The sequence below is a fragment of the Saccostrea echinata genome, unplaced genomic scaffold, assembly GCF_033153115.1.
Source record: "Saccostrea echinata isolate AGI-Se365-2 ecotype Australia unplaced genomic scaffold, CSIRO_AGI_Sech_v1 ptg000004l, whole genome shotgun sequence".
Lineage (NCBI taxonomy): Eukaryota > Metazoa > Mollusca > Bivalvia > Ostreida > Ostreidae > Saccostrea > Saccostrea echinata.
In genome coordinates, this window is record NW_026889753.1 from 8,095,628 (window position 1) to 8,119,921 (window position 24,294).

The 24,294-nt window shown below is 30.9% G+C and overlaps 1 protein-coding gene across 2 annotated transcripts in view; it reads right to left on the reverse strand.

Annotated features, from left to right (window-relative positions):
• Positions 1 to 2,970: 2,970 nt before the first annotated feature.
• Positions 2,971 to 24,294, reverse strand: part of LOC133179114 (low-density lipoprotein receptor-related protein 2-like) — a 49,554-nt gene continuing 28,230 nt past the window's right edge. For both annotated transcript variants that reach the window (XM_061313856.1, XM_061313855.1), the window contains 24 exons: positions 22,823 to 22,839; positions 22,412 to 22,481; positions 22,252 to 22,326; positions 21,602 to 21,618; positions 21,208 to 21,277; positions 21,035 to 21,109; positions 18,962 to 18,978; positions 17,961 to 18,024; positions 17,203 to 17,274; positions 16,752 to 16,780; positions 16,566 to 16,617; positions 16,342 to 16,370; positions 15,327 to 15,378; positions 14,759 to 14,787; positions 14,468 to 14,519; positions 13,868 to 13,887; positions 13,562 to 13,613; positions 7,666 to 7,697; positions 7,442 to 7,493; positions 7,305 to 7,327; positions 6,990 to 7,038; positions 6,449 to 6,495; positions 6,296 to 6,359; positions 2,971 to 3,106 (listed from right to left, as the gene is read on the reverse strand). In XM_061313856.1, coding sequence (XP_061169840.1) covers positions 3,096 to 3,106; positions 6,296 to 6,359; positions 6,449 to 6,495; positions 6,990 to 7,038; positions 7,305 to 7,327; positions 7,442 to 7,493; positions 7,666 to 7,697; positions 13,562 to 13,613; positions 13,868 to 13,887; positions 14,468 to 14,519; positions 14,759 to 14,787; positions 15,327 to 15,378; positions 16,342 to 16,370; positions 16,566 to 16,617; positions 16,752 to 16,780; positions 17,203 to 17,274; positions 17,961 to 18,024; positions 18,962 to 18,978; positions 21,035 to 21,109; positions 21,208 to 21,277; positions 21,602 to 21,618; positions 22,252 to 22,326; positions 22,412 to 22,481; positions 22,823 to 22,839 — 1,070 coding nt within the window. In that variant the 3' untranslated portion in view covers positions 2,971 to 3,095. The remainder of the gene's footprint in view (positions 3,107 to 6,295; positions 6,360 to 6,448; positions 6,496 to 6,989; positions 7,039 to 7,304; positions 7,328 to 7,441; positions 7,494 to 7,665; positions 7,698 to 13,561; positions 13,614 to 13,867; positions 13,888 to 14,467; positions 14,520 to 14,758; positions 14,788 to 15,326; positions 15,379 to 16,341; positions 16,371 to 16,565; positions 16,618 to 16,751; positions 16,781 to 17,202; positions 17,275 to 17,960; positions 18,025 to 18,961; positions 18,979 to 21,034; positions 21,110 to 21,207; positions 21,278 to 21,601; positions 21,619 to 22,251; positions 22,327 to 22,411; positions 22,482 to 22,822; positions 22,840 to 24,294) is intronic.

A 24,294-nucleotide genomic window follows, 5' to 3' on the forward strand; every position in this document is an offset into this window, starting at 1 on the left:
CTTTCCTTAATGATAAATCATTATTGCAAACATTATATAATTGTTGTAATATTGTGTTCACTATCTGTAAATAATTGGAAAAAACACGTAATAATCCTCCTTTTAACATTGACACACATATAATACCTTACTTAGCATACCATCACAACATTTTATTAAGAAAGGTCATTTGAATGATTATAATCAATGCCATACCCAATAAATCCGCTAAAATGAAAATGCAATTCAAGTAGTCCTGCCTACAACATTAATTGTTAACATACTTACTTTGATGATTATCATAAATTAGCGCTTTCGCTCTGCTTCTTATTTGCTAATTCATGAACAAGTTATATATGATTAAACAAATGCATGCTGTGTTTAAACGCAAGTGCGCTATTTTATGAACCAGCTAAAGTATATCATTGAGAGAGCAAAATTCCAGTTCCCCAAGTCCAGGTCTATTTCCCTCGGCTTCGCCTCTGGAAATAGTACTGATTGAGGGGACCTGGAATCTTGTTAACTCCCTCAATGATATACGTTTACTTATTTACTGTTTTATTGTATTGATACAGATTTCACTTGACTAACGCACGACAAACTAGTCTGGTCCGATTTATAAAAAAAAATACTTCTAACGGCAAATAATTATTATTTAGTCCAGCATAGTTTTTTAACCTATTTCGAGTATGCTGAATCCGAAAAAATGTGCTAGCCTTCATGAAAATGGCGATTCAAAATGGCGGACATCCAATATTTCGAATTTTCTCTTAATGTCGTTCAAATAGGAGAAAGAATGTGTGAATATCTCACTGAGTGTAATGCAAATATAAAATGATAAAAGAATGCTAATATTATTACTTTAATTCAGAAAATTTAGTCGTTTCTACACTTAATTCGAATTTTCTCTGATTTCTTTGTCTATTGTTTCTATATTCTGCTTTGTTCAGAATTTTACATTTGCAAATATCCATACACTGCAGATTGTTCCTCTGCATCTCACTATCCTACAACTGAATGATGGTACAGCTGTAAGTTATAATTTGAATTTCGGAAAAATCTCTGCAATGGCCCATTCATAAGTTTGCAGCAAACAACCAAGACCATCCATTCCATCTCATTGGACTTAGTAATGTGAGATTACAACTACATCTGCCTATCTTTATATCACGTACTGCCTGGCATTGTGCTCGCTTTACATGCATATAAAAGGGAATAGGAAGCATTATTCCTAAATTATTTTCGATGCACGTTAGTGGACACTGTGTATTAGTTACGCAACTTAAAGGCGATTTTTTGGTTTTTTTTTGATCAGTTAATTTTCCTTCTCCTCAAACTTGTACCATTTTGAATCGCCATTTTGACTGATAAATTACGGCTGCATCATCATTCAGTTGTAGAATAGTGAGATACGGAGGGAAAAAATACCAATCAGCAGTGTATGGATATTTGCAAATGTAAAATTCTGAACAAAGCAGAATATAGAAACAATAGACAAAGAAATCAGAGAAAATTCGAATTAAGTGTAGAAACGACTAAATTTTCTGAATAAAAGTAATAATGTTGACATTCTTTTATTATTTTTATAATTGCATTACAATTAGTGAGATATTCAAACATTCTTTCTCCTATTTGAAAGACATTAAGAGAAAATTCGAAATATTGGATATCCGCCATTTTGAATCGCCATTTTGACCTTTCTAACGCCACTTTCATGAAGGCCAGCATATTTTTTCGGATTCAGCATACTCGAAATAGGTTTAAAAAACTATGCTGGACCAAATAATAATTATTTGCCGTTAAAACTTATTTCTAGCCTTCATTCTAAAAATCAAGACCAGACTAAATGTGCCGTGATATATTTACAGGCTGTCTACAATTCAATCTTATGATACATTTTTTTTTTCATTTTCTGAAATAAACCACTAATTAAAAGGAAAATATACTGATATATTAATATATATATATATATATATATATATATATATATATATATATATATATATATATATATATATATATATATATATATATATATATATATATATATATATATATATATATATACTAGTAGTCATAATGCAGATTTTTATGGATAAATAGAAAATATGTCAGAAAGACAATACTACTGATCAAGGAAATAAATATTGAATACTCATGCACAATGCTGAAAGATTTTGAATATTCAGATTTTTTCTGAAATCTGAAAAAAACTATTAACAATACGAGTTGAACCAGTTTTTTTTATTTTTGTAACCTGTAGATAGCTTTTGTATTCATACACCTAATATACTTTGGTAATTTGGTCTTCTGTCATTTGAAATCATCTTATACTAAGTGTGGCGGAGGGGGGATGTAAATTTTCTTTCATGTTAGCATGCTCAGTGTTTATGTGAATTAGGGATCTATTAAAAGTCAATAATTGGGCATAAAGAAAAAAACGTGTCAGGTAAATTTTGAATTTACTGGGTAGAAGTATAAATACAAATTTTATATGAATTGTCATGTTGTAAATTGCGTATTAACTGCTACCAATTGAGTTCAAAATTTACAACATGACATACGTATCCAAAGTAAAAATTATTTCTATTTCCTCTAAAGACACCTCTTTGTATCAGTCGAATTTTTATATGCACCAAACTTTACTAATATAATTAACTTAAATGGTTAAATAATGAACCTTACACGATCTGTACAATTACTATATGATATGCTTCAAATTTTCTGCTGTGATAATATTATTAGGCCTTTCCCTCCACAATGCCCTTTTCCTTCACAACATGAATACCTATTGTTTTCTCACAGATTTTCTAATGCAATGGAAATTCAAATTTTAAACAAATTATTCAACAGATATTTCTATATGTGATATTTTAAAAAAGAGGTTTTAGTATTAAAGCATGGGGAAGTTCCACATGAATGCAGTGGATATAAAGACTTTGAAAGTAAGTACATGCTGTTTCTTTAATAAAATGAGTAAGTAATTTCATATATATCTATTGAATTTATTTTCTCTATCATCACAGTATTCAAGTACAGCTCAATTCAATCGATGACGAGTGTTCAAATCCATTAGTCCTGATACTGTGTCCTGAACTCCGCCCAACTCTGTTATCTCAAACAATCACTGTAATTAAAATAGAAGTGAAAACATCCTTAATATTGTACATATAATAGTGACTTATTATTGGACCATGTGTATAATACTAGTAACTTATTATTGGACCATGTGTATAATACTAGTAATTTATTATTGGACCATGTGTAAAATACTAGTAACTTATTATTGGACCATGTGTAAAATACTAGTAACTTATTATTGGGCCATGTGTATAATACTAGTAACTTATTATTGGACCATGTGTATAATACTAGTAATTTATTATTGGGCCATGTGTATAATACTAGTAATTTATTATTGGACCATGTGTAAAATACTAGTAACTTATTATTGGACCATGTGTATAATACTAGTAACTTATTATTGGACCATGTGTAAAATACTAGTAACTTATTATTGGACCATGTGTAAAATACTAGTAACTTATTATTGGACCATGTGTATAATACTAGTAACTTATTATTGGACCATGTGTAAAATACTAGTAACTTATTATTGGGCCATGTGTAAAATACTAGTAACTTATTATTGGGTCATGTGTAAAATACTAGTAACTTATTATTGGACCATGTGTATAATACTAGTAACTTATTATTGGGCCATGTGTAAAATACTAGTAACTTATTATTGGACCATGTGTAAAATACTAATAACTTATTATTGGGCCATGTGTATAATACTAGTAACTTATTATTGGACCATGTGTAAAATACTAGTAACTTATTCTAGGGTCATGTGTAAAATACTAGTAACTTATTATTGGGCCATGTGTATAATACTAGTAACTTATTATTGGACCATGTGTATAATACTAGTAACTTATTCTAGGGTCATGTGTATAAAACTAGTAACTTATTATTGGGCCATGTGTAAAATACTAATAACTTATTATTGGGCCATGTGTATAATACTAGTAACTTATTATTGGACCATGTGTAAATACTAGTAACTTATTCTAGGGTCATGTGTAAAATACTAGTAACTTATTATTGGGCCATGTGTAAAATACTAGTAACTTATTCTAGGGTCATGTGTAAAATACTAGTAACTTATTATTGGACCATGTGTAAAATACTAGTAACTTATTCTAGGGTAATGTGTATAAAACTAGTAACTTATTATTGGGCCATGTGTATAATACTAGTAACTTATTCTAGGGTCATGTGTATAAAACAAGTAAATTATTATTGGGCCATGTATAAAATACTAGTAACTTATTCTAGGGTCATGTGTATAAAACTAGTAACTTATTATTGGGCCATGTGTAAAATACTAGTAACTTATTCTAGGGTCATGTGTATAAAACTAGTGACTTATTATTGGACCATGTGTATAATACTAGTAACTTATTCTAGGGTCATGTGTATAAAACTAGTAACTTATTATTGGACCATGTGTAAAATACTAGTAACTTATTCTAGGGTCATGTGTATAAAACTAGTAACTTATTATTGGGCCATGTGTATAATACTAGTAACTTATTCTAGGGTCATGTATATAAAACTAGTAACTTATTATTGGGCCATGTGTATAATACTAGTAACTTATTCTAGGGGAATGTGTATAAAACTAGTAACTTATTATTGGGCCATGTGTATAATACTAGTAACTTATTCTAGGGTCATGTGTATAAAACTAGTAACTTATTATTGGGCCATGTGTAAAATACTAGTAACTTATTCTAGGGTCATGTGTATAAAACTAGTAACTTATTATTGGGCCATGTGTATAATACTAGTAACTTATTCTAGGGTCATGTGTATAAAACTAGTAACTTATTATTGGACCATGTGTAAAATACTAGTAACTTATTCTAGGGTCATGTATATAAAACTAGTAACTTATTATTGGACCATGTGTATAATACTAGTAACTTATTCTAGGGTCATGTATATAAAACTAGTAACTTATTATTGGGCCATGTGTATAATACTAGTAACATATTCTAGGGGAAAGTGTATAATACTACTAACTTATTATTGGGCCATGTGTAAATACTAGTAACTTATTCTAGGGTCATGTGTATAAAACTAGTAACTTATTATTGGGCCATGTGTATAATACTAGTAACTTATTCTAGGGGAATATGTATAATACTACTAACTTATTCTTGGGCTATGTGTAAATACTAGTAACTTATTCTAGGGTAATGTGTATAATACTAGTAATTTATTATTGGGCCATATGTAAAACAATAGTAGCTTATTCTTGGGCCATGTGTAAAATACTAGTAACTTATTCTAGGGCCATGTGTATAATACTAGTAACTTATTCTAGGGCCATGTGTATAAAACTAGTAACTTATTATTGGGCCATGTGTATAATACTAGTAACTTATTCTAGGGGAATATGTATAATACTACTAACTTATTCTTGGGCTATGTGTAAATACTAGTAACTTATTCTAGGGTCATGTGTATAACACTAGTAATTTATTGGGCCATATGGAAAACAATAGTAGCTTATTCTTGGGCCATGTGTAAAATACTAGTAACTTATTCTAGGGCCATGTGTATAATACAAGTAACTTATTCTGGGGCCATGTGTAAAATATTAGTAACTTATTCTAGGACCATGTGCATAGAAAAACAAATATTTGTTAAGTTCAGTGATTTCTGCAATGTACTTATTAGTCCCCTACCGGTGAAACCGGAGGGGACTATAGGTTTCCTCTGCGTCTGTCCGTCCGTCTTTCTGTCTAGCTGTCTGTCTGTTTGTCAGTCTGTCCCACTTGGTTTTCCGCACTTTTTTTTCCCTAAATGCTTGTAGATATTGAGCCGATATTTAGTATGTGAGTGCATCTTGATGAGTTATAGATCAAGTTTGCATTTCGTTCCGCTTCAATGATTTTTGACGGAATTATGGCATTTTCAATTTTTAATGGGGACCAGATTACACTTGCTGGTAGGGGACTAGCATGCTAATGCAATACTCTGAATGCTTGTTCATTCGTAATAATTTGTAATTCAACAAAATATTTAAATTTTACCATCCATTCTCTTTTATACAAAAGATCGCAAAAAAAAAAAAAACAACCTCAGAGGCCGTGGTAAGGTTTTAAAAATGGTACCATGTCCTTCCTGTACTTAAAAATTACTTATACATGTATAATGATTATAAATTACAATAAGATACGTTCAAATCTACATCAGTGAAGAGGTATAATTCTTTATCTGCCTCTGTATTTTCACTAACCTGGTACACAACGTCTTTGCGCTCCACTTCCTAAGCACTCGTGGCCAGTTGGACATTCACCATTCTGGAATACATAATAAAACACCAGGATTACTTAAATTCCTCCTAGACTAAATCAATTATGCAACAACATTTAAAAAATAAATAGCTTACATATTGACATCTAGTCGTAGATGGATAGGGAGAGGGAGATGTCACCCCTGAAACAAGTAACATACATGTTGAAAAAAATATTGATTTGTGACACACAATTATGACATTATAAAATTTAATGTTCCTAAATTTGTTGTTTATGGAATAGTATCTGTAAAATTTGTTGTTTTTACAAACTATTAACATTGTGTCCTCAAACAGAATTAAAAAAAAAATAGCAGATTAAGCCTTAAAATACTTTATAGACAAAGAAAGAGGAAATATTCGATAGAATTGAAATCGATGTCAGGTGAAGGTTTTTGTTAAGATTGAATATATAAGGTTATTGAACTTATATGGGTGAATATTGTAAGATTAAATATATAGGGTTATTGAACTTATATCGGTGAATTTTGAAACGAGTTGGCTGTTCAAATGCACAAGCTTGCGAATCTTTCTATGTAATACAATAAAGCCTCCCAGAACAATCATCACGCTTTGAATGTGTAAAACACATTTTGTAAATTATAACCATATATATGATTCTATAAGAACAACTTACTTCTGACACAGATTCCTAAACGGCACTGATATCCTTGTTGGCATGGTCTCTATTAATACAATTTGTATATTAGCAAATACTTTTCAAAACTTAAAAATTCTTTTTTTTTTAAATCACCAATTTTGATAAAATTGGAGAATGGAGAATATTTTCCAAAAGCATTTTAAATTAAGATTAAAAAGTTAAATTATATTATTTACTTGTTTTAATGATATTTTCTTTTATCTTTTTATTAAACACTGTTAAAATTCAATATATTTTTTAATTTGTCTGCAATATAAAAATCATATTCTTAGAAAAATAATGTAAACTCACCTGACTACCACACTCTGCTAAGTCTTCATTGTAAAAGATAAACAAACCATACATTATCATGATGAATAACTAAACCCAGTTTAATAATGAAGAAAAGTGAATGCAACTGAATGAAGTCATTATGCATTAATACATACCACTACGTACACACTGAGAATTCTGGCATCTATAACCCCTGCCACAGTAGGGCTGTAGAGAAAACAGTGCTTCTAATTTAAATGTCAAGAAAAAAAGCCCATCAAATATCTATTCGAGTGCAACAAAACCTCTTGATTTCACCTTTATCAAAATGTTATAATATTTTTTTGCAATATAAATTCCTTGAAAACAAAAGCTTATAAGACAAATTAGCTTTACTTACACCACGTTCAGGGTCACAACGAATACTTTGACCTAGAAAGAATATTTTCAGCAATTAAAAAGTTCCTTCGTTTCAGAACATCGTTCACAAAGTTGATTTCTTTTTAAATAATAAAAATTTTCTTACGGAAGATTTAAATAGGAAAGAAAATGAAAAAAAACAACAACAAAAAAAAAACAAACTAAATTTGTCAGGGTGACACGAATTCCCACGCTGACATGCAAGTTGTAAACATGTGAAATGAAATATATGGAGATAACGAACAGTATTCAAGCTCAAAAGTCCATTAAACATTACAAAAGAGATGCATAGCAAACACGGACCTCCAAAACATCAGAGGTGGGATCAGGTACCATGGAGGAGTGAGCATCCCCTGCCGACCAGTCACACCCACCGTGTGCTCCTTGTCATGATCGGGAAATAACGGAAAAATCCGTCGACAATTCAGTGTGAAAAATAATGGCCTAACAATTAGTATGAAAAACGTCAGTCATTTGACTCAATGATAAATTGTATTTGCTGACAAGGTCATTGTATCGACCGTAGAACTTACGAAATGATGACTTTAAACGAGACTGCTGATATTCTTGTTTCATCAACTTGTTTGTCAATAATTTACCTCGTTTTAGAAATTGTACATACGTAGAGCATGCTCTTGCGTATCGAATCAACTGAGAGATATAAACTCCGTATACAGGTGATGAAGTTTTTGTTTGTTTGTTTATTGTTTAACGTCCCTCTCGAGAATTTTTCACTCATACGGAGACGCCACCACTTGCCGGTGGAGAGCTACGAATTTTGACCTATACTCGGCACTCAGGGCCATTGAGCAGTGAGGGATCCTTTTCGTGCCAGCACCTACTGCGACACGGGACCTCGGTTTATACGGTCTCATCCCACGTCCCACAGTGGGAATCGAACCCGCGACGTAAGGATTTACTCCCTTACGCCGCGACTCTCTAACCACTGCGCCACGCGGGTGACTGTGATGAAGGTATATTGCTGCATAAGTAAGGGAAGTTGACGATTGAAAAATTAAAGTCATCATGTTTATCATAAAGCGTGGTTGTTAGATAACCATTAACGTCTTTTTCAAGTAAAATATCCAAATATGAAGCAAATGTGTCAGACTCTGTAGTATCTTTAATCTCAAGCTCACCGGGATATATCGTATCGACATAAGAATGGAAATAACCATTATTGTTAATTGACAATACGTCGTCCATATATCTAAATGTCGAGTTGAAGGCCACAGCAAGTGTTTTCTTCTTTTCACGTATAAGATTTTGGACAAATTCTGCTCTATATGAATACAAAAAAAGTTCTGCTAATAACGGGGCGCAATTGGTACCCATGGGAATTCCAATAGATTGTTGGAAGACCTGGTCTCCAAAAACCACATAGATATTGTCAATTAGAAACTCAAGCATCTTTTTAAAGTCAACTTCAGAGTACTTGTGTGTACAATCAGAATGTTTTTTAACGAAATAATTTTGCAAATGACCAATGACAAGGTAAGTAAATTTACGAGTATATTTATTGAAAAAGCAGCTGTCAATGATATCAAAAAGCCTGGATTTTAATTTATCATGGGGAATGGTTGTGTATAAAGTTGAAAAGTCATAAGTCCAAGTATGAAAATAATGAGTAGATATGCCACAGTTATAAAATATCATATTGCTGCCTTTGTTTTCTGGAATCAATAGTCTATACCATTACAACATACTTGTGCAATATTGATCACTGACAAACAAAGCAATAAAAAGGGTAAAAAATAGTGAATAATTAGAAATTTTCAAAAAAGAGTCTGAAGGGCCATTTTTTAAAAAGACGGTTTTTAAAAACAGGCTACTGGCCAATAAGTTGATGTTACAGGGATTTCAATAACCTCGTTTAAAGTTAGCATTTCGCAAATTCTATGACTATTATAATGACCTTGTTGGCAAATATCACCCATCATTGGGTCTATTTTGGATGACGTGTTTCATTTCCTTTGTTTTATACCAAATTGGACTACGGGATGTTCCGTCTACTTATTCAATACATACTGTTCACGAAGGTGTGACCGGCCAACAGGGGATACTCCTCCTAGAACCTGATCCCACCATTGGAATTTCCGGGGGCCAGGTTTATATCATCTTTTTACAGATTTATTACTGTTTGTAGATTTTTTTGCCATCGATCACTGTTCGTTATAACCACTTTTTTTTTCATGGGCAATCAATACAAAACTCATATTTGTATATTTGATCTGTTTGTCATCAAAATAACATCAATATAATGAGATAAACCAGAGATCATTACCTACAATTTGTACCTGCACAGCAAAAAAAAAGACAAACAAAAAAAAAACACAAAAAAAAAACAAAAACAAAAAACAAAAACAAAAAAAAAAAAATAAATAAAATAAAACAAAAAAAAGATACCCCCGAAAAACAGGAAATAAGAATTTTAAGTCTAAAGGCAAAAATTTTTCGTAAAAATACGTCAATCACCAAAAAATCCGAACGTGATTTGTATGTCCACTATAATTTGGCACTAAAACGGAAGATGGTTTAGTGAAACATTTCGGTTTTTTTTTATTTTACTTATTTATTTTTTTTAATTTGGCGATTGAAACAATCACACACTCACATTTAATATGGAGTTTAAACATGTGACTATTTTGGCCAATTCTAAAATGTTTTCACGTTCATGAAACCAATTTTTAAAAATAATGATGTCATGACACCCCCCCCCCCTGCTTTTTGCTTGCGATTTATCGGCTCTTGAATAATGATACTATATATAAAAGAACTTATTTTCTTATTTATATAAAATCAAATTTTGTAAAAGAGGAAAAGACTTTACAGATGACAGGTAAGAAAAAACTTGGATAAAGTCGAGACTGTACACATAAAATATTTCCTGTATTTAGGCAAGTTTAATTTCGCCACTGATAGAATTTACTCTTTAATTCCTGAGGAAATAAAAAAAGAAGTTTCACTTAGAAATAAGATAAATAATAAAGATAGAAAGCTGTCTGCTCTCATTTGTTGCATAATGCATGTACAAATACTTTTTTTTAAATACCGAGTATTTATTAAGAATTCAATCAGATGTTTTACATGTAATCTTCATGTACGTAAAAGACATTAGTAATTTAAATAATACATAAATTTGAATCTATGGTTACACTCATTTAAAAACAGTTAACTGACTGAAAAGAAATAAAAGACAAGCATATTTTTCTGATAAATTAAAATGAAGAGCCAAATTTAGGAAATGTTTCTAAATTTACAGTAAAAACCGATCCCGATCCGATCGAAAATAATGCAAAATTAAGAAATTTATCAAACTAAAGGCACCTGCCACCTATATAACATGTTAAAAAAATAAATCAAGTAAGTTTTTACTCATATTACAACAAAAGAGCCAAATTTAACATTACAATTATAGTATTTTTTTTTCTTTATATAATTCCGGTCGGGATCGGTTTCATTTGGGAAAATTATAAAAAAAAAAAAAAAAAAGGTAAATTTGACTCCTTTTATTTCTTTCAATATACCTGTTCCCACTGATTTTATTGAGTGATTCAAAAGTTTGTACTTTGTATTCATAATAACATAAGAAAAAAAATCTGTCCTTGTAATGTATTGGGTTTTATAACGTAATGAAAATTGGATACTGAATTCAAAAAGTTACTTGCTTAACTCAAATTTGGACCATATAATTTTTTCTAAAGAAGTATAAATTGGAGTCTTATTCATTAATAAAATAAAAGATAAGAGTCTATGCTATAAATAATATTCATCGACACATCCAGCTTTTTGAGTATCTGTTACATATAAAACAAAATAAAAACGTAGTAATTTTTTTACCCTTATGTTGACCTTTTTGCACTTAAAATTAAGCATTTACCAAAAATAGGACTAGAGGAGCACTAAAATTTTTTTAATGTTGTCATGTGTAAACACTTGCTTTAATAAGTCTACATGCAAAAAATAATTAAAATCCATGACATGCGATGTGCCACCCATTGCCTGGTTTTTGGGTGGACTGCCTCTTAATATAAAGAGGCAGTCTAAAAACCAGCCCTTAAGCATATTTAAAAAAAATGGAAAACTGTGACAGATTGACTCACGGAAAGAGGTAAAACTATTTAGTCGGAAAATAGCTCTTCAGAGCTTATGTTTTTTATTGTTAAAACCCGACTTAAAATAAATATCATCTTATCTTATATACCCCAACCATTTCATGGCGGGGCATAAAAGCCATACAGGAGTTTAAATCAATTTTGAAGGAAAACAGCGAAGTAACAAAATTTGAGTTATCTTTTCTAGCAGATCCAGAGGTTCAATCCTTAAAATTGGTAGTTGTAATAAAAAAAGTACAGTTTATTTTTTTTTTTTTAATGCTTAAATCTATGGATATCAGAATATTTATTTTTCTTTGTCGATTTTTCTATTGCATTATTCGAACGATAGTCGAATAATCGAAAACATTTTCTGAAAATAAAATTTTATTTCAACTTCGTTCTTTTGTTTATATTAGCAAAAACTAAACAAAAGATGTCCTTGTTTGGTTAATTCACTTGTACATGATGTATATTAATGACTCAGAAAACCCTTTACTTAAATTTATATGAAGTTACTTCAAATACTTGTGTTAAACACAGATATTGGCGATGTATTGTTCTAATGCAACTGAAGTGCTTATGGTGTATTTATTCGAAATAAATTTAAAGCCGCTAATTTCTCAAAAATGTGAATCTCAATAACATTCATAAATCTGCGGTGTGTGGAGCCAGTTCTTAGTTTTAATAAGCATAACAAAATCGCTAGTAGGATTTTTAAAAAGCTATTTAAAATAAATGGGTGGTAAACACACACTATCCACACGTCAGGTGTCTGTGTTATATTGTCAGATTACCCCGGTTATTAAAATGCCTTTTCAATGTAAGCGAGTTGTTTTAAAAAATTATGAAAGTGTCAAAACATTTGTCACGGATACGATGTGTTCTCTGCATTTGAATATTCTTAAAATAACAAATTGTAAAAGGTACATAGTATCAAATCAAGTCCAATTAACTGTTTTCCAATCAAACCCCAGTAAAATGATGCATAGTTTATCACAAAAACAACACAGACAGCAATTAATGAATATCATCACCATCACGGAAATGAAGCTTTCAGAATTACTTTCTCCACGTACAACGGAAAGTCAACAGTTTTTGTTGAGGAAAATTATCTTAATCGAATGTTATTTCATTATTCTATCGTCGCTCTATAGCGTATTGCCCTACTTAAAGCGATAGGAGCTACATTTTTGAAAATTTAATTTGGCTGTTGAAATACGTTATGATAAATTTGTATGTAATTTTACATTATATATAGGTTTACTTTGAAGAGCTATGCATGCGATCTTTATTCAAGATTTTCAACTTGATCCAAACGCCATTAATTTAGAAATATGAGATCAGAAATATCCCCTTTTCTCGCTATTTTAGCATGTTTTGCATAAAATTGCCTTTTTCAAGCAGTTTTTCTTACAGAAAATATTAAGGACAGACTGGAACAAACTTTATATCTTCAACAAAGATGTATCTTTCCGATACTAGTTACTGATAGAAAAAGTTTGGTTGTTCAAAGCTGGCTCTATGTTTCCAAAAGAAAAACCTCAAGAAAAAGCACATTTCTGTCTTATTTTGTTTGAAAAGCATAATTTCTGACATTATATACAGTCAAATTCAACGTAAATGAGACTGATGCATTGAAGATATATCTAATGTAAACTTTCCTGCAAACTTAAAAAAAAAAACAATTTACCACACCAGATTCACATATATGGGGGCCACACTTGACTCTTATCATATATAGTCCTTTAGTGTAACTAACCAGAACTAACCAGTACTTACCTGTTTCACATCGCCCATTTCTACATATCTGTCCACCTGGACATGGCCTCCACTGAAACATAAATAAAGTAAAATGATAATGTAAAGACTAATAGAATTCCAAAGAACATTTGGGTATTGTCTGACATTTTTTTACAATGGTACTTATTTTATCGTTACATGTTGTAATGTTATATAAAAGTACTAAGAATGAATTTCTGTAGATGTAACAAACTCGAAATATCTAAGTATGGAACACAAGTTGTGCTTTCAGTTTTGGTATTGATGTACTTTACTTTACGGATAGTTTAAGTATCTATTTCTTACAGCATCACAGGTTGTCGAGTCTGAAAAAAAATGTTAAGCATATATCAGAATTACACTTTAGTCAATTTCATCGTTTCATTAAATGTTACATAAAATTAACCGAAGCTAAAAATATTTCTTGCGTTAACGAAGTGACCGTAAAATGTGCTTTTTCATATAGGCAGATCTTTAAAAAAATTGCATCTTTTTACAGTTATAATGATTACTTTCACATTACCAAAATCTATTTTTGCTCTTCCCATCAATTGAACACATATACAACAACGGATTTCATTAAACTTGCCAACAACCGCAATAACTGTGAGGTTATTATTCTCCACTTATGCGACGATGTTGATTGATATCATCATAGAACATGATGTGCACTAGCTATGCATGAATTCATGCAAGATATTATTTTGAAACTTTAATTATAGACGTTTATATTTACAACTCTTATAATTGAAATAATATTTTTTAAAGATGAATTTTATTGTCAATGCCAAAAAAGGCATTTTGGCTGGTACTGGGATAAATAATTTTTCAAGTTTGCATTATTTTTCAGGATTAAGTTTTCATTTTTGTAAATACATGTTTGATGTTGATAAAACCACTAATTACCTATAATACAAATGCCTCGCCTACAGCGTTGACCACTTGGACAGGGATTCAGCTAACAAAATACAATAGCGTCAATTGTCAATCTGAATATATAAACTACTTAGAATGGAAATAATACAGAGACACATTATTTGCTAATATTTTGCACAATAAATTACTTTTTATTCAATTTAACTTCATATTTAAAGAAAAACCATACATATCTGAAAGCTATCATATTCACACGATATTGAACTGCAATAATTTAAAGCAACATAGGCATAATATATTAACTTTGTATTGTCTACTTACATTTGAACATTGTTGTGACTGAGATCCATCTAAAAAATAAAAATCAAAAAGTCTTCATTGTTAAGCATTCTTTCAATCAAACTTTCTTAAACTTAAATATGCAACGTTTATGAGAGTTATATAAACTCAGTGTTTGCTGTGGCTGTTTATTGTAATTTGAAATGCTACAGAAAAAGTAAAATGTTTGCCCCCTCTTGCTTACTGTTGTATGCAGGATTGTTGCTTACTGATATATGTAGGATGGTTTTGCTTAGAAGGAAAGTCAATTAGAGTATGTATTGATGTAATATATAAAAAGATCATTTGTTTCACAAGTATCATGTAAAGGTATCTCTGAACTTTGTTATTATTGGAGCCTTTCACCATCTGTATCCATGGAATCTGGACTTAGATTAAAAGTTAAGATGGATTTTTGAAGATTTATGAAATAACAATAATTGCTTTGATAAGCAAATGGACATCAAGAGGAATTCTTTTATTGACTGAATATAAATATACATGTATACAAATTTTTGAAGTGTTTCTGTGGTAATTTGCTTACAGTAATCTGAAATTGAAGATCACCTACCAGGAATACAGAAATAGTTTTCACATCGGAATCCACTTCTACAATCTCTGCTCTACAAAAAGAGAATAGTTTCGGATTCTAATTTTAAAAAAAATACTGTTAACGTCTTTAATTCCACGTCTTTACTATTTCAGAATTCTCTATGTTGGTACATTTAATTTCACAGTCACTGAATTTTCCTTCGTTAAATATTCTTTTATATATATATATATATATATATATATATATATATATATATATATATATATATATATATATATATATATATATATATATATAGTAATTTTTTTAAAAATATTTTAATTTAAAAAAAACAAAGAGAGTTATGAAAGATTAATTATTTTAAAAAACGTTACTCGTAACTGACTGTAACCCGCCGCATTTTTTTTTACCTTGGATTTCCTAACTATGAATGATTTCAGTTATTTGATATTACAGAATATAGGAAGTGTATTGCACGTATATGATATCTGAATACTATGTTGATATGTCGACAATATTCAAGATGGATTAATATTCGCGAAAAAAATCTTTGATCGCAAACATAATGAAATTAAATCCATCGCAATATATTCCACTTTTACAGTATTAAATTAGTTAAAAATCAAATTTATTATACCAACAAAGTCTATTCGGAATGGAATCTTTGCCCTTTTAAAAGATTTGGATGATTATGTATATGATTCATCCCCACTGAGTGAAGGATGAAATAAGACTGCGATACTGAAGTTGCTACCGCTATGTGAGTCAAGGAAGAATTCATATTCAGATAAAATAAGACTGTGATACTGAACACGGCTATGTGAGTCAAGGAAGAATTCAGATTCAGATGAAATAAGACTGATACTGAACACCTCCATGTGTTGTCGAGGAAGATTTAGATTCAGATGAAATAAGACTGTGATACTGAACACCGCTATGTGAGTCAAAGAAGAATTCATATTCAGATAAAATAAGACTGTGATACTGAACACCGCTATGTGAGTCAAAGAAGAATTCAGATCGTGATACTTACTGATCTACACTGTGTAGGGGTTATGTCATCTAAAAAGTAAAAAAAAACCCAAATGAATCAAGTATTGTTTCAATCGGTACATACAAAATCTGTTTCTTATTTATCATCTTGTATTATTATCGTTATTAACAATTAATTGTTTTGCATCTAAAATATCTACACGTTTATACTCAATCACTATATGGAGTATAATCTTGTTAAATCTCTCTCCCCTCAACAAATACCTGGAACACAGAATCCTTCTCGACAGCGTTCATTAGGTCGACAGTTTCTATTCTATAATTATGAATCTAAGGTTATTCGATGCATAATAAATGCTTCTGAACAACTCAAAAAATTGTTAATGTCTTAATCTACTTTCAAGATAATTTGTATTTTTCAACATAATGATAATCTAAATTCGTACATACCTCTAGGCAAGCTGGGTAATCCACAATCCCTGAAAGAAAACATATAATATCACATTATTAAACATTCTTTATCTTTTCAGTCACAATTATTTAATTTTTCCCATTAGTACTAGAAATTAAGTTTATATCTACCCAAAATAATCTGTGTCCAAAGTAGTTCAGTAGTCTCAAGTTTGCTCTCTTCAATATTATTACCTCTCAAATGATTATTAACCATAGAGTTAACAACTTAAAAAAAATCTTATTTATCTCATTGAGTCCTATAATTTTTCTTTTCTGTATATGTGGAATTCCATTGTTTGAACATTTCAAGTGGGTAATTATTGTAAAATATTTTAATCTGCACACATGTACGGTGGGTTTGTTTTGTGAAATCCACTTGCCAAAAATGTTCTTGAGAACTTTCGCTGAAAATAACACTTGTTTCAAGTAATAATATACAAAAACTAACCATTAGAACAAAAGCCTTCCCTGCAAACAAAACCAGATGAACAGGGCTCAGTGATGAGTCCTCCGCATGTTGCTGTTAAAGAAATAAGTGGAAAATTTATTTGAATATTCATATAGTATTAGAAAAAAAGACGATTTCTTTATTTCTTCTCCCTTGTGAAGAATCATCGGGGAGCATTACTGATGTAAGTCAATCTTAATCATTCAGGTGAAAATAAAAGTATCAAAACTAAAAAGTCGGAAAATTGATTTTAATCTAATATTAAAACTCATTAAACGATATTTGTTGCCATATTGAATAGGAGATACATAGTTTATAACCAGGGATTGTGTCAAATTCCAAAATAAAACGCATTAAGAAAAGCAATTATCTTATCCAGGCATATTAATACAATGAAATTTGAAGATAACAGTGATCATTCTCAAAATTCATTTAAACAATACAAATTATGAGCAGAGCCAACGGACCTCTGAAAACGTTAACAGAGGTGGAGGAGTAAGCATCCCCTGGCGACTGACCACACCTGCCGTATTTCTTTGTCACGATAAAGTAGATGGAAAATCCGTAGAAAATTCAGTGTGAAAATAATAGCTTAAAAATTTGTATGAAAAACTGTAGTCAACATTCCACCTAACGACAGACTTCATAGTTCCAGCTTCAGTATGCACCAAAAATATATCTTCATAGACAAAACAAATTCTCCATTTGGACTCTATATCCAATAAAGAAAATTGAACGAAAGTAAATTAAATACATACCACCAGGTTGTCTCACACACCGATCATTCTCACAGATACTTCCGGGATGAAATCCACAATCAAGCTGCAACAAAGGGGGGGAGGGGATCATAAGAATGTTATAATTCTTCAACTTTCCTCTTCAAACGATATGAACATGTATTGAAATGCAAGGAAAAAGAGCTGTTAACTAAATAAGTTATGTTTAAAAAATACTCACAAATCAAATAAAAATATTGAAATGCAATTATATTAAAAAGAACTAATAATGGCGTGATCTCCAGTGACACTTCTGTGTGCTTTTTTAATAAAAATAATATCAATCTGAACTACATTTCTTTTTTAATTAAAGAAGGTAAAAAAAAACATTAAGTTTCCCTTTTCTTTTAATGTACATATCGTATAAATTCATGAAAGTTTGACTAAATGCAGATATGCTGTTCGATCTAAAAATAATTTTTTTTTGTTTCTGTGTAAAAAATTGACACCCACTCTCGTATGTTTTCCACGCGAATTGATTTTACACTAAATAAAGGTTCAAATTATTTCCTGAACTTGAAAGAATATTTTTTAAATTCTTTTTTTTTTTTTTTTTTTTTTTTGATTATCGTATGATATTCTTCTCCTTGTTTTGAACATCTTTATTTCATTACATGTATGTCACTATATATAAATTTAAATAGGTAAGTGTATTGGAATAAATATTTTTATCTGAATAATTTTGTTTTGTTATACATACATATTGACATTAAAACAATGCTAGTAGTTTGTAAAAAGTTTTATAAACATGAAAAGCTCGCTTTGTGAGAGAGAGAGAGAGAAGTATTTTTACGAAAGATACCAGTTTTAAATTAGCAAATATGGCATATGATGATACTTTGATCTTTAATTTCTCGCGAATGTAAATGAAGAAGACAGCGAAACAGTGATAAATCTCGTTATTTCTAAAAATACTCATTGTGAACAGAACGGAAAGCAGTAGGATTATATCATCTATTTAATTTCAATGCTTTAATACTTACGCAACCGGTTTGGGAACCTGAAAATAAAAAGCAACATTAAAAGTTTTTTTTTCATTTGTTTAGAATGCACCAGAACATTACAACATTCTTGTGTCATGTTTTACATTTTGTATATTGTCAGTCGTATGGTATTTAGTGTTTATGATATATGACGGAAACTGATTCTTTAGCCAAATCAGAAGATTTCTGAATATGCTTTACATACAATATTCAGCTATGTACTTGATTTAGCGGGAGCTGCCTTCCGCCAAAGGCGCTAAATAGAATACACAACCAAATGTTATACGCGTATGCTGACTTCACACTCTCCCAAAATGATATCAGCTGGCCATATAAATATGGAAATATGTATTACGCGTGAAGATGCCCCCTAATTTGGCCAGCATCTTAATCAACAGCCGAAGTAAGTAAAATACACACCGAAGTCTCACAAGACAGACAGTTCAGTATATAAATAATGGTCTAACAATTAGCATGAAATACGTCAGTCAGCATTTGACTCAATGACAGACTCTATGTGCTGACAAAGTCATTGTATCGACCGAAAAACTTGCGAAAAGATGACTTCAAACGAGACCGTTGATATCCTTGTTTCGTCAACTTGTTTGTCAACAGCTTGCCTCCTTTTAGAAATTGTTCATACGTAGAGACATAAACCCCATATGCAGGTGATAAAGGTATACTGCTACATAAGTAAGGAAGTTGACGATTGAAAAGTTGAAGTCATCACGTTTATCATAAAGCTTTGTTGTTAAGTTACAATGTTTTCTTTTGGTTGTCAGGCAGTCATTCCCTGACCGACACGGAACTTAGTTTCATGTCCCTGCCCTGGATAATAAAATTGAAGGTGATTGGTCAGGGATTGTGGCTTAACCTGTTTTCCGAGGTTCATCAAAAGAAGCAATGATGCTGCCTTCTTTTTGGTTTTCTCGTCATAAAAATATGCCATTTCGTAGCAACTATATTTACATTAACTGTCATTGAAGCTTTAGAAATTATTACGACTATAATCAGTAGAGTTGACCAGAACTGGCTGAGGCTCTGAGAATGACCTTTTATTTACATGTCCACCCTACCATAAGACGTGAAACATTTCTGCTGATTGATTCTGACTATCTTTGCAGACACCGTGGTTCCATATAGCACTATAATACGATAGCTACACGGCGGCATTGCAAGGCCTTCACCGAGTCGTGTGTCCTAAGGTAATCCGGGTCCTTCTTGTTTTCTTCGTATTGTCTTCCTGAAGCGAAAATTGTCCGATGGCACCGAAGATAATAACATGAAGTAAATACCAAGACAACACGATATTACATGATGATGCTCTAACGATGGTCTTACGAAACACAAAATGAGCACACAAATTTAACACGTAAAATGAAGCTTCGCAAGGGCCTCGGCCATATCTGGCATGCCAAAGATTGGCTAACACACACACGAAGTTCGAGCATGAAAAACTCAACTGGCCATCATACGATTGCCTAAGATGTCCTCAAGAATGGCACGATGTTTTTACGATAAGATGCGAACTTGAACATTTCTTTTGTTGTGTGTCCACCTGAAGTCAATTCCGGGACCGTTTGACGCCAGCAAACAGTATAATGACTTTATTTCACTGAATTGAATTAGGGACAGGGTCACTTATATTTATTAGATTAAAAGAATGAATTGATTAAGGTAATGGCTTTCATTGTGATTTTGATATAAGAGTTAAATATATGATTCATATTTTTGCCAGATTTAAGACCTTGCCCGATTACAAGATTTAGAGACCTTGCTCTAGATCGCTCCTGTTAAAACAACTAGATTAAAACTGTTTTGTTGAGAAAATTGTCTAGCTGAAAATCATTTGTTTTATATAACTATCCTTGGCTATAATAGCACTGAAGTAGCTAATTGAACAATACATTACAATAAATGCATGTGATTTATGAAAAAATCATCATTAAGGGGTTGCAAAATGCTCTTTTATCATTAAAATATTTATTCAACATATTAAAATTGATTCAAATCCTGTCTAACATGGTTTATTCACAAGGTATGTTTCACTGACAACCATAACAGGTCACTAACCTCTGGAACAGATTCCATTTCTACATCTATATCCAGATGAACATGGCTGAGAGTTTCCTCCTCGTTGACATCTTGCTGTGAGAATGGAAATAAAGTTGTGAAAAAGAAAAAAAAAACAATGTTGTACATGTACGGTTCTTGGTTTAAAATATCAAAACAAAGGTCCTACATACCTCCTGGTTGTCTCACGCACTGATTCCTTTCACAAATGCTACCAGGTGTAGACTCGCACTGCCGTGGATTCTGCAATATCATTTTGGATCAGAATTTTTGAAAGAGTTGAAAATGTTCGCTGCATTGGTGATTAGTTTCAATGTAATTATTATAAAAAAAATATGTAAGTTATTTTTGTGATTTATTAACTTTTAACAATTATTGGTAAAAAATTCAGTATGGTTAATTTCTTATCAAAACTTTGAATATCTGTCCTTTTGACTACTAGTATCACGGTACTAGTATATAGTATATATTTGAAGTTTGGAATTAGAAGTAAATGAGGATATACCGTAAGATTCATAGGTCTTTATTTTTTTATGAAGATTAAAAAAAGATATTAAAAGTACTCACACAGCCGCTTTGTGAACCTGGAAAGAATTCAAAATATCATATTTATTCTCCATGGTTAAGAGGGCTGTATTTGCGTTTATCATTTTTTCAGATTTTTTTACTTGAGGCTTTGGCCTTTACATATAGAATTCCCCAATCATATCATGAACAATGAATAATCTTTGATTGACTCAAAGCGACGTTAATCCCGTTCCTAATAATTCATGTACATACATGCTAATGTATAAGGTAATTCTACATCAAAAAAAAAAAAAGAAAAACAGTGTTTTGTATAGAAATATGTTTGATACATGTACTAAGATCTCTAGCAATGTCTTATTCGTTAGCTATCGATTTGTTATTTTCAAAACGCTTGTCAAACTACAGATTAATTAGATATAGAATTCATTTGTGTATTGGACGTGTTTAAGAAACTGGAATCTGTGCAGTTACAGCTCAAATGTGATAACAGCAAAGAGTTGTCATTTACAAAACTGATCATTAGATGAGTGCACATACATGTATATTTTCAAATCACGTTCTTATTTCAATATGTTTATTATTCATTGATACTTATTTTATTTTTGGTATACATACTCAGTCATCAAATCCTGTTTAACATTGTTAAATTACTGAGTATATCTTATTGATAGCAGCAACAGAACACTTACTTCTGGTACACACTCCTTCTCTACACCTATAACCAGATGAACATGGTCGAGAGTTTGTTCCCCGTCGGCATGTTGCTATATGAAATGTAAATCATATTGTGAAAATAGAAAAATAAAACAATAAGAGAAGTTTTGACAGATTGACAAAGACATTGCCCACCTCCTGGTCGTCTCACACATTGGTTAATTTCACACATGTTGCCTGGAGTTGATTCACACTCAAATGGGTTCTGCAATATAAAGATGAAGGAAGGTCTACTTGTCATTGCTGCTTTTTTCGTTTTTGTTTGTATATTACGATTAAAAAAGACGTTTTCTTCTGCTTTCATATTTGCAATCGTTTAGTACATGTACCAAATCATATGATTAAGCTCCTTGAAAAAGATTTTCAAGCACCTGAAGGCAAATATGATCTTCGATATAGTTACAATTTTAAGCTGTTGTTCAGAAAGTTCAACAATATTAAAGTTGAAAGTTCAACGTTCAACAAAAGGTTGAACGATAAATATATCTCCTACGTTTCAGTGATAATATTAAAAACGCCATTTTATTTTTATCATTAAATACTTACACATCCACTTGAGGTCCCTGAAAAAGAAAAAAAAAACATTATGTTGATTTTTTAGATTTATATTTAAAAAAAAAATATTTGTGTGATAACAATAGCTAATTATAGCAGTAGACTAACGCGGAACATGAAAATACTTCAGTTCTTTTAGGATTTTTTATTGATTACACCCTTTGTCCGTTTTCATCCGTTGGAATGATGTTGAAAGTGGGTTGCTTTAATTATTTTTTTTTAAGTTTTTTGGTTGTAGTAGATGGAGTTTGGCTTAAGGACAGATGATACAAACCAAAAAAATAGATGCCTGGATTAATATACATTTTAGGCCTATTTTGGTTGTAAATGATATAAATTTTAAATTTCTAAAATGTAGAGAAATTGTAAATTTTATATATTCACATTTTGTGCCCTCAGTTGTATAAATCTATATACTTTTTTTCACTTTAAATGACACTTTTGGGAAACTTTGAATGAAAAAATAAATAATATGAGGCTAAACTTCATTTTACTTAGATAAACATGACTTTAGTTGTTATTTTTATTATTTTTAAAGAAATTTTGTTTGTATCATATGTCCTTAAAGCAGGAATTGGTTGCACAAGTTACTTAAACTTAAAATAAAATAAGATTTGAATTTAATTTTGACAAATTTGTCATGGAAATGCTTATGATAACTTGAATATTTTCCTTAGGGTAAATCTGTTAGAAGCGGGTTTAAGATCAAGTTGAAAGTCAGGAAGTCAGTAAACCTGGTATTTAAAAAACCAAGATATTGTGCCAAGCAGTACATAAAAGACATACCGAATCCCTATAATTTACATTTTAAACGATATAGGATGTGACAGACGGACAGAAGACAGAAACCTGGGAAAGTGATACCCAAGTGTAGCTCTGCTATAATTATAAACTTAAAAGCAAGACCAGAAAATTTGCTGGAGTCTGATATGACAGGATGTAGGATTCATTTACGTTAACTTTAATTTTAAGAATGTAATGATAAAGGTGAAGATAACAGTAACAGTGAACAATCTCAAATCTGTGAACAGGGGATATAACATAGATCCCTTGAAATTTCAGAGGTGGGATCAGGTGCTTTGGAGTATGATTAAGCATCTCCTGTCGACCGGTCATACCCGCAAATGAGCATATTTATTGATCAGAAAATCAAAATATTTAGTAGTTAAATTTAGTATAAGATCAATGGCCTAACAATTGGTATTTAAAAAATACTAGTACATGTGCGTCAATCAAAATACGACCCAATGATAGGCTGTGTTTACTTGCAAGGTCATTATAACGACCATATGATTTATGAAATGCTGACTTTAAACAAGGTTGTTGAAATCTCTGTAACATCAACTTATTTGTTAGTATCCTGTTAGGAGTTATTATTGGCAGACATAATTATAACGGTTTTTGAGTAAATACTGCCAAGTAGTTACATAAACTATAAACTGGAAATGGTGGTAAATATTTCG